Source organism: Geotrypetes seraphini, chromosome 8, assembly GCF_902459505.1.
Source record: "Geotrypetes seraphini chromosome 8, aGeoSer1.1, whole genome shotgun sequence".
Classification (NCBI taxonomy): domain Eukaryota; kingdom Metazoa; phylum Chordata; class Amphibia; order Gymnophiona; family Dermophiidae; genus Geotrypetes; species Geotrypetes seraphini.
The window spans coordinates 164,184,760-164,205,490 of NC_047091.1; the positions used below are offsets into that span (position 1 = coordinate 164,184,760).

A 20,731-nucleotide genomic window follows, 5' to 3' on the forward strand; every position below is an offset into this window, starting at 1 on the left:
CAGAGGAAGCAGCAGGACAACGGTAAGCAGCTTCTCCATGATGGGGGGGGAGGAGGCTGTGGGGGTGCGAGCAGTCCTTCGGGGTGGGGGTACGAGCGGTCCTGCGGGGGGGGGGTGAATCGGACGTCGGGGGGGGGCATCATGCTTTCAGGGTGGGGACAGGACTTCAAGGGGAGAGGAGAGTCGGGGCGGGTGAAAGGAGAGTTGGGGGCGGGGCGAAAGGAGAGTCCGGGCAGCGACGGGAGAGTCGGGGGCGGCATGCGCGGTATACGGATGTGCGCGCTATATAAAAAATTTCTTTACATAAATTACAGTTTCCCGGCGCGCTATACCCGTGTGCGCGTTTTACACGGGTGCGCGGTATATGAGTGAAAATACGTATAGGATCTTAAAACAGAGTGGCTCACAGCCAGAAATATATGCAGTCTTCTCCCCTAGAGCAGCAGAGGAGAGGTGAGGGTCTGCATCAGCTTTACATTCAGTCCTTAGACCTCAACTTACCAGAAATGATTTTATGGTCAACACTATGCCTCTCCATTGCTAGAAGATACCTCTTCCAAAGTCCAACTGTCCAAGGGCAGTTCCTAGCAGCCCGGTCATGTGCAGACAAAACCAGCTCCTTCACTTTCAACTGTCTGTCCTATAAAGTGTCAAGTACAACAGAAAAACTTAACAGTCTAGTTATATGGATTTATCTGCTAATAAAAGGTCCTATTATAATCATATGTACAGTTCTGAAAAATATCCAGAGGCTAGTTAATTACATGACAATTTTATAGACAGAAAAGAGGAATTAGATTTTACCTAATTTGACTATACCATGAAAACCTCATGACTAGACTACTGCAATGCCCTGTACACTGGTCTAACCAAAAAGAGTTTGCATCAGCTGCAACTAATTCAGAATGCTACAGCATGACTGACAGAAGACAGTAAGAAGCGTGACCACATCACACCCTTCCTGCACAAACTACACTGGCAACAGGGCTAAATTTAAATCTCTCTGTCTGATTCTCAAGGTTCTCAGACAAAATGAGTCGGAATACTTAAACAAGTTAAACCTTTATATACCGTTGAGACCTCCGAGGTCCTCTCAAGAATCATCACTTATCAAAAGAAATTGTTCGATGTGATACCCACCAGTGAGCTTTTCTCAGGAGTGGCTCCCAAGCTAAATTTACTTCCAGAGGGCTACGTCTAACTTCGGACTATCACTACTTCCGGAATAAGGTGATAGCCTTGGCTCTTCATTCAAGCTTTATTTAATGGTATAAACAAACTGCCTTGAGTTTTAGCCTCCCATCTGTTTATCCCAACACACTCTACACAACCCATCTTCTCCCCATCTAATATCTGCCCTTGACCCCTTGGCTATAGGATAAGCTGTATTTATGTTATTTGAATGTTCCAAAAGTATTATGTCTCCCTTTTAGTATGGATTACAACTCTCATTTGAATTCCAGTGCTGTAAATAAGTATACTTTTTAAACTGCTTCATGGTAACCCTATTATTACGTTTCAATTTACTGATCTTAACTCCACCTCATTCTTTGTATTTATGTTTATATTGAGTCTTTTTACTACTGTTATACTGTTAACATAATTGTAAGTTTTAAGCTGACTTATACCTGCTGTAAATGTATACCCGCCTTGGGTGGTTAATAAATCTCAATCAATCAATAAATCAATCCATTCTGAGCTAACCAAAACGGTGGGTAGTTCCTACAAAACAAAAACACTCTTTTACATGGGCCTGAAGGGGCTTCACTTTCCTGTCCTGTTCCCCTGATCTGCTGCTGTGGATACTTTCACTGCTGCCATCACCACTGGAAAAATCATCTTCCCGAGGATGCACACCAATGCTCCCCCTCACACAGTAGCAGAAGCTCCAAAATTCTAATAAGAACATACATAAGAATATGGATTCAGACCAATGATCTATCAAGTCCAGTAGCCCGTTCTCATGGTGGCCAATCCAGGTCACTAGTACCTGGCCAAAACCCAAGGAGTAGCAATATTCCATGCTACTAATCCAGGGCAAGCAGTGGCTTTCCCCGTGTCTTTCAATAACAGACTATGGACTTTTCCTCCAGGAACTTGTCCAAACCTTTCTTAAAATCAGCTATGCTATCCTTTGGGAATGCATTCCAGAGCTCAACTATTCTCTGAGTGAAAAAAAATTTCCTCCTATTGGTTTTAAAAGTATTTCCCTGTAACTTCACTAAGTGTCCCCTAGCCTTTGTAATTTCTGACGCAGCGAAAAATCAATCTACTTGTATCTGTTCTACTCCACTCAGGATTTTGTAGACTTCAATCATATCTCCCCTCAGTCGTCTCTTGTCCAAGCTGAAGAGCCCTAACCTTTTAAGTCTTTCCTCATACGAGAGGAGTTCCATCCCCTTTATCATCTAGGTATGAAATAGGGTGGGAAGCATTTAGGGCCCCTTTAAACAAAGCTGTGGTAGCAATGCTGCCATGGTAAATGCACCCAAACCCATTCAATTCCTAAGGGCTCCTTAATGTTTTATGTTTTGCTAATGCTGTAGCATCATTTTCCTCCACTCCTTTGTTCCTCTCTTCAGCTCACTGGTATTATAATAATAATAATAATAATAACTTTATTTTTGTATGCCGCATTACCATGGAAGTTCTATGCAGTTAACAGATGAAGAGACTGTACATTTACAGTGAAGTTACTATTTTTTTTTTGGTATAGCAACATTTACATTTTCAGCGACTATTATTTAAAGTGTTTTAGTGAATGAAATTTGTTTTTCTCTCAATATATTATCTAAACGTAAGAAAAAAATTAAGACAATTGCAAATGAGGTTTCTTGGTGCAGTGGCTTAGCAAAACTCAGTTTCAATTGTGTTGGAAATCCAGAGGGAAAACTGACAAATCAAATACATGACAAGAATGTGGCTTAGCGGTTAGAGCTACAGCCTCAGCACCCTGAGGTTGTGTGGGTTCAAACCCCACGCTACTCTATATGACCCTGGGCAAGTAGTATAATCCTCCACTGCCCCAGGTACATTAGATAGAATGTGAGCCCACCGAAACAGACAGGGAAAATGCCTTAAGTACCTATATGTAAAACCGCTTTGAATATGGTTGTAAAACTACAAAAAGGCAATCTACAAGTCCCAATCCCTTTCCCTTAATTACAAGGCCTTACCTTTAACTAATGTCCAGCGTTGGATGATAAAGAAAAGGGTTAAGGGTTTCAAAAACATGCCTCTAGATTACTGTGTCTATCATGTCAGATATATGGAAGCAATTCCCCTTTTCTTACCAGGTACTGAGTATACCGTGCCCATAGGTCTCTGGTACGAGGCAGTTCTCGGACAGTGCACGCTCGAAAATCAACTGGATACGAGCTGGATCACCTCCTTTCACCTCAAAATCAATGTATGCCTGGTATTCCAACAGTTTGGTGTTCAGCAACAAGCTAGTGAATGACAGGAAAATAAAAAAAACCCTCAAAAATGAGTTCACTTCAGCAACTTTTATCCACTTATAAGGAATCCTCCGTGGACGCAACAGCACTTGGTGACCCGCAGAGTTCTGTCTGTGCACCTTAAGCTTACATTCCTTTCACTGATACGTCTATGAGTATTAGAACCCTGAAAGAAAAATGACGTTACACTCGGCAATGTTTTCACAATATTCCAGATGTGCCATGAGAGATTCCAGAATTTAATTTCTTCTACAATCATATCTCTTAACCCAGTATCTCCCCAACTTTTTTAGCTCCTGGCACACTAAATGGATCAAATGTTTTTCACGGCACATTATAATTGAAATTATAAAACTGCAAAAACAAGTTATTTGAGAGTTATTTGTTTAAAGTTCTTCAAGTTATGTATGTAAATGTAACAATGGTGAAACTAAAGTAGATAGAATTGCTAATCAATGTGATGGATGTGCTTGTTTTTGGATGCAAATTAACTCAAAATGCGGCTCAATAGTCAACAAGCAAACACCTAAAATTTCATCATCCACCATTTGCAGTTGTTCTCTTTTTTTTCGATTTAATTTCTGTCAGAGCTGAAAATCCAAGTTCACAAAGATAAGAAGATCCAAACAGAAACAAAGTCTTGATTGTTTTGTTGCTGAACTTAGGATAACTACTGCATTAAAAAATAAAATAAAATTACTTGCCATTAGTTTTCAAGGACCAATCACATCAAAGAATGATGATTGTCTGGGCAGTCGTATCCTTACGCACACAGATGCTCAGAACATTAACATGGTAACATAGTAAATGACGGCCGATAAAGACCTGAACACATTGACAGACTTTTGCATACACGGCGTACATGTCCTCTAATGTATACTTAAGAAGGGAATTTTAAAAAATAAAATAAAATTCTGGAATCTTTCATGACATCTGGAATCTCTTCGGGGCACACCACTGTGCTGTGGCACACAGTTCAAAATACATAGTATACAAGAAGAAATGCTGCCCCCTACAAAGAAAAGTAAAAGCTGTCCAATGTATTTTATTCTGGAATCCATACAGACCTACAGAATTGTGATTTTTTTTTATTTTTGGGATGTTGCAACTATTATAGCAAACATAAGTCACTGGTTCTCAACCTAGTCCACAGGACACAACCAGCCAGTTAGGTTTTTAGGATGTCCATAAATGCATATGCATGAGAAAGATCTACATACAAAGAAGGCAGTGCAAGCAAATCTCTCTCATGCATATTCATTGTGGACATCCTTGTGGAAAGCCCGACTGCTTGGGTGTATCCTGAAGACTGGGTTGCGAAGCACCTTTAGTGATTAATGGAGTATTAAATTCACAGCAAACTACAGGGTGGGCCAACAGTAGGTATACAATATTTATTATTTCTTTTTATTGAACAGGCATAATACACTACCTAAACAATAATCAATTAAAAGTAAAATGATGTAACAGATACAAAAAAAACTTCATGCAAATGTTATTCGCGACACCTGTAAAAAAAGAAATCATGAAAATAAATATTATATACTTACCCCCCCCTCTTCTATGAAACTGCGCTAGCAGTTTTTAGCGCACTGAGCCGCGCTGCATGGCCTGCGCTGCTCCCAGCGCTCAGAGTTCATATGAGCGTCGGGAGCAGCGTGGGCCATTCAGCGCGGCTCTCTGCACTACAAACAGCTAGCGCAGTTTCGTAGAAGAGGGGGTTACTTTTGGCCTACCCTATATATTTCCATAGTTCTGCAAGATGATCTATATAATAACCAAAATCTGTGCCACACTCTCACACATAGGTCTCAAAGTCTTTCTCTGAAGAACTGTGTTTCAACCAGCTGACATGCAACCATGCAGCAGCTCAAAGCTGCAGGTCTGTTTCTCCGAGTTGCTGAAAGAAGCTTCAGAAACACACATTTTCCTACTCAGGGAAAACGAGGTTAGCTAGGGGAGTCTTCAAGGCAGAAAATTAAGGCCGGCAACAGCCGAGATAAGGGACTGACAATCTGATATTACCAGAGGAGGGTGGGTAGGCAGAATTATGGCAGAGGGCAGCTTATGAAGAGAAGGGGCACAGCGAGCAGAATGGATCAAATGAGGGCAGGGCATAGGACAATTTAGTTGAGGTGCTGGAGATTGTACAGACACAGAAAACGAGAAATTCTGGATACTTCCATGCCAAAAAGGGATAAATTATGCATACACTATACCTTCAAATTTTCAAACTATTGAATCCTATCATTTATGACAAGCATTCTTTTAGTATTCTGATAAGTCACATTTTTCTAAATTTAAATTTAACTTGCTCCTTTTCATTGGTAGCTTGAGTTACATTCACACATATATTAGGTACTTCTCTGCCCCCTAAAGAGCCTCATTTAGATATCAATTCAAGTTATATACTTAGTTAGTAAACAGGCTTCATTATCAGTAGTGGGGCTTGTGTTAAATGTAACCATCTCAAGTTCAAGTTTAATAAATTTTTTGATTAATCGCTTAATCATACTTCTAAGCGATGTACAGTTTAAAATTACATTTGATGGGTAACAATACAATAAATAAGAATACTTAAAAAAAACAATAAAGAATTACAATCAGTTTAACATACTCATAACATTAGGTAAGGGGGAATGAAATACAAATCTATAAAGTAAAGAGGAAACATTAAGGGAAAAATACAGAAGGTAAACCAAATTTTCTTTATAAAAAAATCATTCGACAAAAAAAGATTATTATTCTAAACTCATTTCTTCCACCCGTAACTCATCCACTCTTTTCAGTATTGTTCAGTCTCTTTCAAAATATTCTAAAAAAAAACTTCCCCCTCCCATTTCAACCTTACCATCTGCCAATGAACTTTCTCATTTCTTTGATACTAAAGTCAAAACTATTAGATCTCACCTTGGACCTTCACTTCCTATTTTCTCCGCCCCTACTAATAATGACCTACCTTCACTACCTTTCAGTTCTTTTTCCAATTTCAAAGTACCTTCACTATCTCAACTATTCACCATTCTACAATCTATAAATTCCCCCAATAACATTACTGAATGTATTCCCCCACTACTCCTTAAAAAATTCTTCTCCTTACTTACAGGAAATGATTTCCAAAACTTTTTCTGATTGCCATGTCCCATCTGCATGGAAAACAGCTTTAGTTTTTCCGAAACTTAAACAACACAATACCGATCCCTCTATACCTAACAACTACCGTCCAATCGCCAACTTGCCTTTAATTACGAAACTTACTGAAAAAATTATTCATTCTCAACTATCGGAATTTTTTGATCAAACTCATGCCCTACATCCTTATCAAACTGGCTTTCGAACTTCACATTCTACCGAACTATTACTACTCGGCCTAATGACTACTATACAATATTTTCACGATCACCTAAAATCCGTTATACTAATCTCTCTTGATTTATCCGCAGCTTTTGATACCATAGACCACTCTTTACTTTTATCTAGACTATCAGATTGTAATATTACGGGTCACGCTCTCACCTGGTTCATTTCCTACTTTCACGATCGTAACTTCAAAGTCCATGTAAAAAACCAAACTTCTCCTTCAGTAACTCAATCATTCGGAGTGCCTCAAGGCTCCATTCTATCTCCACTATTATTCAATATCTTTCTGTCCCCTCTTCTCTCTCTAGCACAATCAATAGGATTCTCAATTTTCGCTTATGCTGATGATATACAGCTGCTTTATCCGATTAATACTTCATACCCTTCTGATATTAAAGATCTAAACACTAAATTAGATATTTTAAGTAATTGGCTTTTTTTAAACAAACTTTCACTCAACGTTGATAAATCTTGTGGTCTCCTCCTCCCCATTAAAAATTCAGAATCGTTACCAGGAACAATTTACATCAAATCTATACCATTACACATGGAAACTCAAATAAAATTACTAGGTGTCATCTTTGATAGAGAGCTTTCTTTTCACGACCACATAAGTTCAGTTGTAAAAACCTGCTTCTTTAAATTACGTATCATCCGTTCACTTAATTCCATTCTTGATACCGACTCTATTAATATCCTTATTCACTCCCTTGTGATCTCACACTTAGATTACTGTAATTCTCTTTTTAACGGACTACCTCAAAAAGAACTTCGACGTTTACAAATCATACAAAATACAGCAATAAAACTTATCTATAAAAAAGGCAAATTCGAACACGTCACCCCTCTTCTTAAAGAGGCTCATTGGCTCCCTATTACTCACCGCATAATTTATAAAACTATTCTGCTCTCTTTTAAAATCAAACTCTCTCACTTACCTTTATTTCTTGACAAATTACTGATACCCCAAAGCTCGCCCCGTTCTTTAAGATCCACTGACCAAAAACTTCTTTTCATTCCATCCTTAAAAGACTCCTATTATACCAGAAAAACTAATTATGCTATAATAGCTCCCACTTTATGGAATTCTCTCCCTCAATACCTCCATGACGAACTTCATCTACCCAAATTCAAGATCTATCTTAAAACTTATCTATTTCAAGATGCCTTCGATAAATCTTAATTTATAAATTTTCTATTTATTAGTAACTCTAAAATCCAACCTTTTTCAGCATGCATCACTTTTTCCATGCATCCTCATCCTTCATGTTTTATCCCATTCCTCTATCTCATTTTCCTCTAATAATTATGTAACTTTTCTTCTCCTCCCAACTTATCCTCACTTTCTAGTCTGTTTGTAAGTGTCATATATGTTTACCCTAATTATTCTTACACACCCCCACTATTTCTTTCTAATCTATATTAAAATTTTTATTGTTAACCGGTCAGATATTTATTTTATGATCGGGATATTAAAAACTAATAAACTTGGAAACTTGCAAATAACAAAAATATAGTAAGATAAAATTTAGTAGGGTTTAGTAGGGTTATCAGATATTAAAATTAGTTTTCAAAGGCATTCTTGAAGAGAAATGTTTTTAAATTACTTTTAAATTTTTCGAATTCCTGTTCTTCCCTTAAAAATATTGGAAGGGCATTCCAAGTTTGTGGTGCAGTAACCGAAAAAATAAATTGCCGTCTTGTATTAATAACTTTCAACGAAGGAATAGTCAATAGGTTTTGTTCATTAGATCTCAAAACTCTATTTGAGATCTAATGAGTCTCTGGGAAAAGGAGACTAAAGCAATCAGAAACAAAAAAAGAATAATAAAATTTTAATGAATTTTGTTAGAACAAACAATTTGTAATACAAACCCCATCCTTTCACATGAAAAAATAAAAACATTAAAGAAGTTCAAACAAATTGCTTATGGACCTAAAACATGGAAAAAAATAATTTAAAAAATAATAATAATAATAATCGGCCAGTCTTGACATTTTGGATCCATTACTTTTGTCACAAATAATCCCTTAGGTTAGAACCCAAGGAATGGAACTGACTTGCCCTAAGTCTCAAAATGTGGCCAGGGGATTTTAATCTTGGCTTCCCTGGTTCTCAGCCCACTACTTTTACCACTACATTAAGCCACCCATTCTGCATAATAGCTCTTATTTTAGAGGACCTCATCACAATTTACATGTGTAAATATCAGCATTTAAGAATCTGAAATAAACAGAAACCTGGTTTTAGAAAGCTGGAATATGCATGTATAAATCTGCACTATGCGCATATTGAAAAGAAGCATGGTTTGGCCAGGTCTAGGGGGGAAACCTTACACCACACGTTATGTTGTACATCTATCATTACAGAACCTAATATCAGGATTTTCAGCTGCTGCCAGGTACAGTACATATGTTTTGTAAAAGTGCTAGTTTTGAGCAGCACTTGACAAGAGAGCTGAAAGAGGTCTCCCCCCCTTAACCTTCCAATGTTCTCTCCCTCAAACATGATAGTGCAGAATGATTTCAGTCTCTGTATTTAAAACAGGGGTATTTAGTAGTCTAGATATTTAAAGTGGCAGTTATAGTGTGTAAGTGCTGACCTTTCCATATGTAAATTGCCAAGTTACCTCTGATTACATTTCAGATGCTAATAGTTGTACAATGCTTGCTCCATCACACTTATTGTATATACTCAAATATAAACCGAGGTACCATTTTTGTCCCTTTTTTAGGGGATAAACGGTAATGAACATAAACTAAAGGTTTATATTCTACCATTCCTCCCTTGTAATGCCCTACCACCTTCCCTCCCAGTAGTCTTACCCCTCTGCCACCGCTGCAAGCTGCCCCGAACCAGACTTCTGCTGCCACGATTAGCACATGCCCACATCCACATCCCAGCCCATGCCCAAACCCCCTCCAGAAAGTCAGCTAGTGCTCCCTCCCTTCCTCCCTCTCAATCCTGGCAGTAGTATCTATCCTAGGGAGCCTTTCAAAACTACTGTTGGATGTCCCTGTGGCCATTTTTATTGCGGAGAAAGAATGAGCAGAAGCGAGTGGGAATCGCTCTTGCTCCAACACACCACGAGACCACCAGGAGATCACAGTAAGCCCGGGGGGTAGGGGGGGAAGTATGCCAATCTTGTTTGGTAGGAAGGGAAGGAGCATTGGCTGGCGTTCTGGTTGTGCGCAGATGGGAGTACGGGCATGGGTGCGGATGTTCCTCTGGCTTGGGAGGGAAGGAGGGAAGAAGAGAGGGAGCAGTAGCTGATGTTCTGGTGGGGGTTGGGGCGTGGGCATGCGCTTAATCGATGCAGCAAATGTTTGCCAGTTCAGGGGGGTTGCTGCAGCGGTGGAGGGGGAAGACACCCATTCTTGGTCCAAAAATCTCAGTTTATATTCGAGTATATACAGTAACCAGTACCCACAGGTGCTGTCCTGTCTCTATTTTAGAAAAAGTTCTACGTCAACAGATCAATTTATAAAATACTACCAAATTGGACACATCCCAACTTGGATGTCTCAATTCAGATTTCTACATTCTATTTAAAATGGGGCTGCACATCTCAATTCTTGGAGATGTGAGCATAACCTTTAAGAAAAAAGCATAACCTTTAAAAAATTTTTTTTTTTTACCAGGGCTTCTTCAAAAGGTTTACACTTTTCCATCTGTTGCACTGCTTTCTTATAGAGCTGTACCACAGTCTGAGGGACTGGTTCGTCTGACCATTCTTCATATTCCGCATATGTTGCTTCCATATCTATAATAAATATCTATAATCATTCCTGCTGGATGAGTTTGACCTAAAAGAACAAGACCTCTGCTGGTAACAATATCTACTCTCTATCAGTTATTATATTTCTACATCCTGAGGCTGGTTCTTACCTAGGAATGGGATGCCTAGCTGGCGTTTGAACAACAAATGGATTTTCTCTAACTGCCCATTCAGTGTCTGCTGCCGATCCGCAGATGGAATGCTTCCAGGAGAAGGCTAGGAAAACAGAGTCCAGAGAAAGGAACCATTACAATCACCTCAATACCCAGCTCTCAATAATCAAAACCTGTTATGTTATATTCATCCGATACTTAAGCAAAAAGTAAGCAATGCCAGCACCATTTTGCAATCCTAAAAGATTTCTTCACCATCTTCAAGAAGCATATTCAAAAAGGATTTAAAATATGGCATATTAATGGGGAGAAAAAATGAATAAAAACCAACGAAGAATCTTCAGCATTAAACATCAAAAGGTCAATCAGTGCAACAATTCCACAAAATAACCATTCAATATAATTTCCATCTACAACCAAAACATTTTCCTTTTTTTTTTTTGGGGGGGGAGGGTTAGGAGGAACAGGACAAAAATTATTTCCCTCCTTCCCCACCCCAAATTAAGTTGAAACTGCCATTGTACAATGGCTTCTGCACTGGAATAGTGAAAGGACAATGGTCATAATGACCTTACATGGCCACAATGTAATAAACAGTAATTAAAAAAAAAATCACAGAAAATAAAAGCTTATATTTTTAAATATGGGATAGTATGCGAAAGAGTCCTGCCTTAAAACAAACCAAAAAAAAATTACACAGAGACTTGCTGTAATACTAAAGGGGACTCACTTCTCAGAGTCATTCTGGCACAAGAAATCCTGCAAATCGCCAAAACTGCACATTACCTGCAGAGTTGACAGTATTGCATTTTCAAACTCTCGGTATGCCTCCCAGATGGTCGCTCCTTTGGTCACATGCAATCCAACTGCAGTCAGGGCTCTTTCAAATACTGATCGCACCTTCTCAATGCCGCTTTCCTGACCCATTCCGCCAATGGAATACTGTGCATACTCTAGCCAGATTTCTGGACCTAAAAGCCATGAAGACACTTGATTCATGAACATGTCCAAAATTTTATAATAAGGGATTTTACATCTTTAAATGTTTCCAAAACAGGGGGATGCTTGTAATACCCAGTTGTTGCTGAAGGAAATCCTGAATCTCAGATTTTGTCACACTCTTAAAGCTACATGGATCCTTGATCTAACTCAGTAGGGCAACTCTTATATTCTTCATTTGTGAATCCTAAAACCCTCATATGCAAGTCAGGTTTTAAAAAGGTTTGGATAATTTCCTAAAACAAAAGTCCATAAGCCATTATTGAGATGGCTTGGGGAAATCCGCCGCTTATTTCTAGGATAAGCAGCATAAAATCTGTTTTACTTCTTGGGATTTTGCCAAGTTACTTGTGACCTGGGTTGACCACTATTGGAAAACAGGATATTGGGCTTGATCGACCTTCGATCTGTCCCAGTATGGCAGCTCTTATGTCCTACCCTATAGGAATAAGGTACTACTGCCAGGATTACAATAGAATGGAACCCAACAGCCTAAGATAACATATTTATGGGCCAAAATGCCCCCCCATTTCTATACCACATATCAGCCACACTTACAGTGTATCTGTGCCACACAGGATCTGATTCACCCAAGTTTGATTTTCCTCCACAGACACAGAAAGGGAGAAAAACTTTAATGAATCAGATCCATTCATCTTGTTGGCTAAAATTGGCATGCACTGAAAGCAGTGCAGGCTGCCTCCCTTCGTTTTCAACCCACCTCCAAAGACAAAAATATACCTTGTGGAACAGTTCCTGGAGAATTATGATATCGAGTACCTCCTTGGTTTTGCCTCCTGGCTTGAAACTCAAAAAAAATGGTCGCCCATTACTACTAAGGTAAGTTATGGTATCTAGACTTTTCTCAAAAACTAACAAAGTGCATAGTCCAAACGTTAATGAATACAATTACTTACAAATGTAGTCCTTAATGGCTCTCTCAAACAGTTCATAAACCTTCTCTCTGTCAGAGCCTTCTGAAGCCATTCGTATCTCATCTTTCAGCCAGTCCAACCAAATTTCTGAAACACATTTCCGTTCCTTACACACCTTCAAATAATATTCAAATTAACATCCAGATGCTATTATACTTTGTTTATCATGCCATTAAATGGTCAAAAAGATAATAGTAATATGAAAGGTCCCAAAGTTATTAAAATTTAGAAATTCAAGCCATCCTTCTGGTGATAAAGTCCCTGGGTAACAATAAGAACATTTCCAAAACCAAGGGCTCCTTTTACAAAGGTGTGCTAGCGTTTTTAGCGCATGCACCGGATTAGCATTCGCTACCCGAAAAACTCAAGAGGAGGCGGTAGCGGCTAGCTATTCCGCACGTTAAGGGCCTAATACACCTTTGCAAAAGGAGCTCCAAGTCTCACCATAAAAATAGAACCAGAAGCTTAGATACAGTGAATAAATGTAGAGTAATGGAAAGATTAGGTTCTTACCACGATAATCCTCTTTTCTGTAGAACAGCATACGATTCCTCACAGATGGGTTGTGTACCCCAACTCGTGAGTTGGATTGTAGATGGCATCAATCATTTTTTCTCAGCTCTGCCTCCTTGTCTCCCTGGGCAGTGCCATCTCTCTTCAGTCTGTACCAAAGCAAGTGATAATCCCTAAGAGAGGAAATCCCTAAGAGGGGAACTCTCTAATAATGTTAACTTTGGTCTGTAATAGTAATAAAAAAAACAGTGAACAAAACATTGCAATTGCAAAAGTAAAGGTAGAACCAACTCATCACCTGTCAGTATGCAACCAGCACTAACATTTGCATGGATGTGAAAGCAGCATGCAGTGGAACTCTAACCCACTGCCTTACAATAATTTTCTTTTCTTCTCTTTTGGCTGCCATGAGCCAAGCCACTGGAAATTCAACCCAAACTATTATTAATCCCACCCAGTCATCTGAGAAAATGACTGACACATGCGCAGAGCCAGCTGGGGAAGCCCTGAACAGCTGAGCGGCAGGGGAAACCCTGAAACAGACTCCTGCCACTCAGCTGTTTGGGGCTGGAAGAATAGGGGTATTTTTTTAATGGGCATAGATGTGTTTGTGTTCCACACACACACACACACAAAACATCTGTACCCTTTAAAATAAAAGTTGTGCTGCAGCCCCCCTCCCCCCCAACGGACCACACCCCTGAACTTAAAAATATTTTATTTTATTTTTTTTTAAATCGGCAGGAAGGATACCCACTCCCTCCTGCCTCGGCCACCCAGACCCCCTCACCTTTAAAGAGTGGTAGAAAGGATGCCTACTCCCTCCTGCCACTGGGGCCCCCCAACAAACCCGACACCCCTACCTTTAAAGAGCGGCAGGAGGGATGCCCAATCCCTCCTGCTGCTGAGGTCCCCGCGAAGCCCCCTCCCCAACCCCGAACCTTTTAGATGACAATTTGGGAGAAGGGCAGCCATTTTGAACAGGCATACCTCCTGCCAGATTGTCTTCTAAAAGGTATGGGGTTGTGGACGGTGTTGGGGGTTCAGGGGTGGTGTTGGTGGTTTACTGGGGCCCTGGCAACAGGAGGGAATGGGCATCCTTTCTGCCACTCTTTAAAGGTGAGGGGTTTGGGGAGGTGGAGGGTCCAGGTGGCTGAGGCACCTCCAGATCTGTCGAAGATTTTGGAGCATTAAAAAACAGCGCTTCATTTTGTGCATCATGTGGTCATCGATCGAAGTACTCATTTTAATATTGATGAGTTTGTTACATACAATTATTGAAGGCTGCTACAAACCACAGAAAAGATTGCGATTTGCCATTTTGTGCATCGATAGATGCAATACTTTGTCGCTAAACCTGTTAAAACTGGTATAGCGATTATCATTAAATGCATGGTGTGTTTTGTGCATATGGGCCCCAATCCTTCCTTCCAGTGCAAACAGCATACCATTCCTTACGGATGGGACATACCAGAGCAGTTCCTTAAGTCTAGGGAGGGACAGATGAGCTTGCAATAAGCACCGAGGACCTAAAGGCCACATCTGCTTGTGCCAGCACATCCACTCTGTAAAACTTTGTAAAGAATCAAGCGTGGGCTGTGTGGCTGCCCTGCAAATTTCAACAGGCGGCACTGCCCTGGACTCTGCCCAAGAAGCCACAGGCAGTCGTGCACCACAGCCAATGTACACCAAGGAGATCGCCATGCAAATTCATCGAGAAATAGAAACCTTAGAGGCTGATCTTCCCCAACAATTAGAGCTGGATAAGACAAACAGATGGTCTGAGAACCTAAAAGCATTTGTCACCTCAAGATAGTGGATAAGCACCCTATGTACATCCAGCAACCTGAAAACTTTGTCCTGTTTCTTTTCACCCGTGGGCTGAAAAGAAGGTAACCTCCCTTCCTGACTAACTGGAATGCGGAAACCACCTTCAGCAGAAAGGATGGCACGGTGCACAAAGACACTCCTGCTTCTCTGAATCTGAGCCCTCTGGAGAAGGAGGAGCAGTTGAAAACCTGGCATGGATTCCTTCTGCACAGCTCATGAGAGTGAGGAGAATACCTTACTGTCCAGAATGACACACTTATTGCACTAGGAAGTTCATTTTCATTGGGGACTTAAGGAGATTTTTATGCAAGGAGGCATCAATAAGCCTGAGATAATTGTTAGTTCTGGGCTGTGCTCTTAAGCTTTTCCTCCTATATTTTCTATATATTTTTACATTTATTCATTGTATTTAAGCTTCTGGTTCTATTTTTATGATGGAACTTATTTTTGGAAGTGATTTATGCTACAAGTTCACCAGTTTCAAATATATTATAGACAGTAACAAGAAGACCATCCCTGTGTCTTGTGTGTGGCTGTTTGTGATTTCTGACTCACAGCTGCTCAATACCAGTAAAATGTTTTATTTCTACATATTATCAATACCAGTTAAAAAAAAAATCACTGTCTCGCATACCTGTTTGCTAAATTTGAAGCTCTAGCATGCTCTTTCCTCAGGTCACATCAGCACTGCATAAGGAGTGCTCTACTATCTTACAATTTTTTTAAATTTATTTATCATTTTATAATTATTTATCAAGTATAAACTTGTACAGAAAGTAAAATTAAGTCAAAAGTACATAACCGTATTAATCAAATTAAATCAAGAATATAAAATCAATAGTACATAACCATATTAATCAGAATTGAATCCATAACAAAGTTTACTTAAATTTTAACTCAGGATCAAGATGGAACAAGAGCGATTTTAGTAACAAAAAATATATCACAGAAGAATGCTATGGCTGATCTAGACTGAAGAATTTTATTATAAAAATAACACAAGGTCTTTGTCTTATAATTGCTCAGTATATTATGTGCCTTATTTCCTGTGCAGTAAACAAGCAGATTAAACAGTGACTTTAACCATAGCATCCTGTTACTAGAAATAGGTAATTGATTTCTATAGCAGCAGACACAAGAATATTGCCTAGTATTTCTATGGTAGCTATGAAATAACAGGAGCCTGAGGGGAGATGGACTTTAATCAGAAAAATAAATGGTAAATAACAGATATACCCCCATATAAGCATCCTGAAGATTTGTTGTTTATCTTTTTAATAGCAATTTAGCTCATTTGCTCCTCTCTATCTCTTGACTTATCTCCTCCTATGATTCCCCCACCCCCACCCCATGGGCTCTGCTCAGCTGGTAAGTCCTCCCTATCCAACTTCCAACTCCAGACTCCATTCTTTCTGCCTTGCTGCGCCGTATACTTGGGAACAAGATACCCAAATCCCTACAGCGGACTCTGTCTCTGGCAGTGTTCAAGGCCCAGTTAAAAGTCCACCTCTTCGAGAGTGCTTCTAACTCCTCTCACCTTGGGTTCTGCATCCCCAACCCTATATGTCTTGTCTGTCTGTTCAAGTCAGATTGTAAGCTCTTACGAGCAGGGACCGTCTATAAATGTCAAAATGTATAGCGCTGCATACGCCTTTCTGCGCTATATAAGTGATAAGTGGTAGCAGCAGGTATGCATTGTAAATGAAATTCTCTCACTGTTATATATCATAATCCAAAGAGTGCCGACCAGGTAAGATAGCATGGATGGCGGGGATCCCTCCATCAGCATGTTCAACATGTGTGGTCACGAGGTCTATATTTGCTGATGCATTGAAAGATCACCATCAAAATCACTTGTCCAATAACCATATGTTTTGAATGTATTTCCAATGTCAGTGTTAAGAAAAAGGAACAAATGCAGTATAAAGCCACAAGTTTGGCTCAGGGGTGGGCAACCTTTATACAGAGTGCCGCATGAATGTCAGTACTATCCCAGGCAGACTAACATTCATGTCAAAATCAGGAATGCATAGAGCTCTACAGACCTAATATTAACTTATTTAACTAAAAATGATTGAAACAAACTGCTAGAGTGACTATTCTGAAAATCTTTGCAAAATGCAATGTTTAAAGTCACCAAAACTCTGAAATTTTATGTGTATACTTTCCATGCTCCAACTGCCAGTTATTAGAAGTCGGGGTCAGCAGGGAAAGTGAGAGTGGGAGGCATCATAGCAAGGCAGTGGCATGCAAAGGGCCTTTTGCACTGGATCTCTCTTAGTCCGTCTGGTTTTTAGGGTATCTATGAGTACAAAGAATTTGCATGAGATACATTTACATATAATAGAAGCAAATGTATTTCATGCTTAGTCACTATGGATAGCCTGAAAAACAGATTGGCTAGAATATATGCAAGAACCAGGTTGAAAACCCTTAAAGGTCTCAGTCCAGAATTCATGTCCATTGATGCTATGGGAGATTTAGCCAGTACAAAAAGATTAAAGTACAGGGTACAGTACCTTCTGTAAGAGGGAAAAGTTCACTCATCTTCTGGCGAGCACGTCTCAGCTTAATTAGCTCTCCTTCATGACCCAACAGTTTAATCAAATCCACATGACAATTGTAGTCAAAGGCATTGATGGAAAGCTTGGGGAGAGAAAAATGCAAACATGGTATTACTTCTTCTATGGTTTCATTCCAGTTTGGAGTCGCACACACCAGCAGACATTATTTGTTGAAGATTATAGTAACAAAGACTGAAGATTGCTCCTGTCCAATTATTAAATCATGCACAAAAAAGACCTAAGAGGTTCTTCATCTTAAACACAATCAAATGTACTGTACCTCATCATGACTAAAGTAACGGTGGAGAAATATTTAGAAAAAGTATTAGGTGTCCATATAAAATTAGAAACAAAACAATAAAAAGAAACCTTTCTTGTGTTTTATTTTTCTCTGGTCTTTTCTTTTGCTGATCCATACAGTACTTTGTAGCGGGGTTGTTTTTGCTACAAAGTACTGTATGGATCAGCTCCTCCTTATTTGATCAAGAGATTTTCCTTAGATTCATATAAACACAGCAGAAAAACTCATCCTTTGTTTAATTTTCCTTCTGTCCAAGGCTGTAGAAGTAAAAAATGTCTTGATCATACACTAGCGTACCAAGCAGCCTCTCACGACAAAGAATTTTGAGCATTATTGCTCACAGCTTATTCTGTAAAACATTTTAGAACACAGCTGAAGACATCTATTTTCCAAGTATCTGATTAATTAATTCATTTGTACTATGTTTATCGTTAATAGTCTTTTGTAATCCAGATTGAACTTGTAGTTACACAGTTAACAAGCACAATGTAATGTAATGTGTAATACTTGCTCCATCTTTACTCTCACCCTTTATGTAGCCCCAATACAAACTGGATCTGATTCAGCTGAAACTGTTAAACCCTTCCCCCCAAAATAATATCAAGGCCGAAGTCTGAGAATTCACAAGCAGGTAGAGCCTCCAAAGTGCATTCACCGCGAAGATACCTACAATACATCGAAAAAATGGAAGCCTGAATATGTTTCTCTTGAAAGAAAATTCTCTGCATTCCATGCACACAACAATTGTTGAATAAAAGCAGAGGCATACAAAAAAAAGTCAGCCCAAGTGAGGATTCTACGATTCTATTCAAAATGGAAGATAGCTACAGCCTCAGCACCCTGAAGTTGTGGGTTCAAACCCATGTTGCTCCTTGTGACCGTGGGCAAGTCACTTGATCCCCCTATTGCCCCAGGTACTTTAGACAGATTGTGAGGCCACCGGGACAGACAAGGAAAAATGCTTAAGTACCTGAATTCATGTAAACTATTCTGAGCTCCCCTGGGAGAATGGTATAGAAAATTGAATAAATAAATAAAATAAAGGGAACAAAACTATGTTGAATTAAAACAATAAAACAGAGGAGAGCAGAACACACAACTGCAGCCATGCCTGCAGAAAAAAAGACTGCTAGAGGGTGCTATACTGAGCTGGGAAGTACACTGAGGCACAGTGAAAAATCTGGAGTGGATTTCTTCTGTAGTCCATGCGAACATGGGGAAATAACCCCATCATCTAGAATGTCTCACCTATTGCACTGGAACTTGTAATATCAACTGCAATCTCTTTTCAGAGTTGTCACATCCAGAGAAGCAAAATTTTTAACTATAATCTTTTTCTGTACATTTTTATCACTTAAAATACCACTATATGGCCTATAAGACTTCACAGCAATTTACATTATAATAAAATCCTGGAAGGATATTAAACAACATACATTAAAATCAATTCATACACTTAAGACAAACAACCAAAGGACTGTAAAAACAGGAAAATTTTGAGTGATATCTTAAATTCAGATAAGATGGGGAGATTGTGTAAGAAAACCAGGTCCAGGCTGTTACCAAAAAAACTGGCTCATTTGTAATCTGAGTCATCCCAGTCTTCTGCATATAGAAATCAAAAGGCTATGAAAGAACTAAAATAATCTATAAACTTCAAAAACAACTTATGACCACAGAACGGAAGTTTATGTACAGAAGCAGCTTCTTCTAAAATTAACCTTCTGATATTGTGAACAATGTAAATGATGGCAAAACAGCCTACCCAAATGGAGCCTTTTTATTAGATACCAGTAATAGAAACAATGGGCTCCTTTTACGAAGGTGCGCTAATGTTTTTAGCACGCGCTAGCCGAAAAATTACTGCCTGCTTAAAAGGAGGCCGTAGCGGCTAACGTGCGCGGCATTTTAGTGTGCACTATTCCGGGTGTTAAGGCCTTAATGCACCTTTGTAAAAGGAGCCCAAAGTTTGTTAGCTAGAACATATCCCCCATTGCCCCAGGTACATTAGGTAGATTGTGAGCCCACTGGGACAGACAGGGAAAAATGCTTGAGTACCTGAATAAACTCATGTAAACTGTTCTGAGATCTCCTGGGAGAAGGGTATAGAAAATTGAATGAATGAATGAATGAATGAATGAACAAACATATATTCATCAACTATTGTTGCTCTTTTACAGTAAAAGCAGCATATACAATATATTACACACTGACCCTCAAATAGTATATAATTAGATATATTTTCAAAGCACTTTGACTTACAAACTTATGGAACTTTGTAAGCCTAAGTGGGACTATATACCCTTTTCCACTGACAATATTAACCATTTAACTTTACTCTCTTATTTTATATTATTTAACCAGTTCTTAATCCTCAATAGGACATATCTTCCTGCTCTATACAAGTTTCTGAGAGAAGAATTCCCTTAAAATAAGAATGAAAGTAGTAAGACTATATAATGGGTTATCTTTTTAGTTACCGTATTTTTCGTTCCTTAAGGCACACTTCCCCCCCCCCCAAAAAAAAAAAAAGTGGGTGGAAATAAGGGTGCGTGTTTATGCAGCAAATATAACAACCACACACACTCCCCCGGGTACCTTCCCCCCCCCCCGGCGGTTCAGCGCACTTTCCGTGCTCCTGACCTCTTCCCCCGATCTCTTCTGGCAGCAGCAGAGCAGCGCATAAGGCAAGCGCAAGCTTTTTACGCACCTGCCTGGTCCCGCGCCACGGGTGCCTCCTGATCTCTTCCAGCAGTGGCAGAGCGGCGCACAAGGCAGGTGTGAGCTTTGCGCCCGCGCCTGCGTGGTCCCAAGGCACTCCCTGAATGGCTGCCGTCAGGTCTCACAAGTCTTGCGAGAACTGACGGCAGCCATTCAGG

At 39.5% G+C, this 20,731-nt stretch overlaps 1 protein-coding gene across 1 annotated transcript in view; it reads right to left on the reverse strand.

Moving 5' to 3' along the window:
• Positions 1-20,731, reverse strand: part of SART3 (spliceosome associated factor 3, U4/U6 recycling protein) — a 54,464-nt gene that overhangs the window by 32,259 nt on the left and 1,474 nt on the right. Inside the window, 9 exon segments of the mRNA XM_033956548.1 lie at positions 502-640; positions 3,294-3,323; positions 3,326-3,436; positions 6,215-6,229; positions 10,458-10,582; positions 10,708-10,813; positions 11,497-11,681; positions 12,627-12,731; positions 17,507-17,633. Of these exon segments, the coding sequence (XP_033812439.1) occupies positions 502-640; positions 3,294-3,323; positions 3,326-3,436; positions 6,215-6,229; positions 10,458-10,582; positions 10,708-10,813; positions 11,497-11,681; positions 12,627-12,731; positions 17,507-17,633 (943 nt within the window).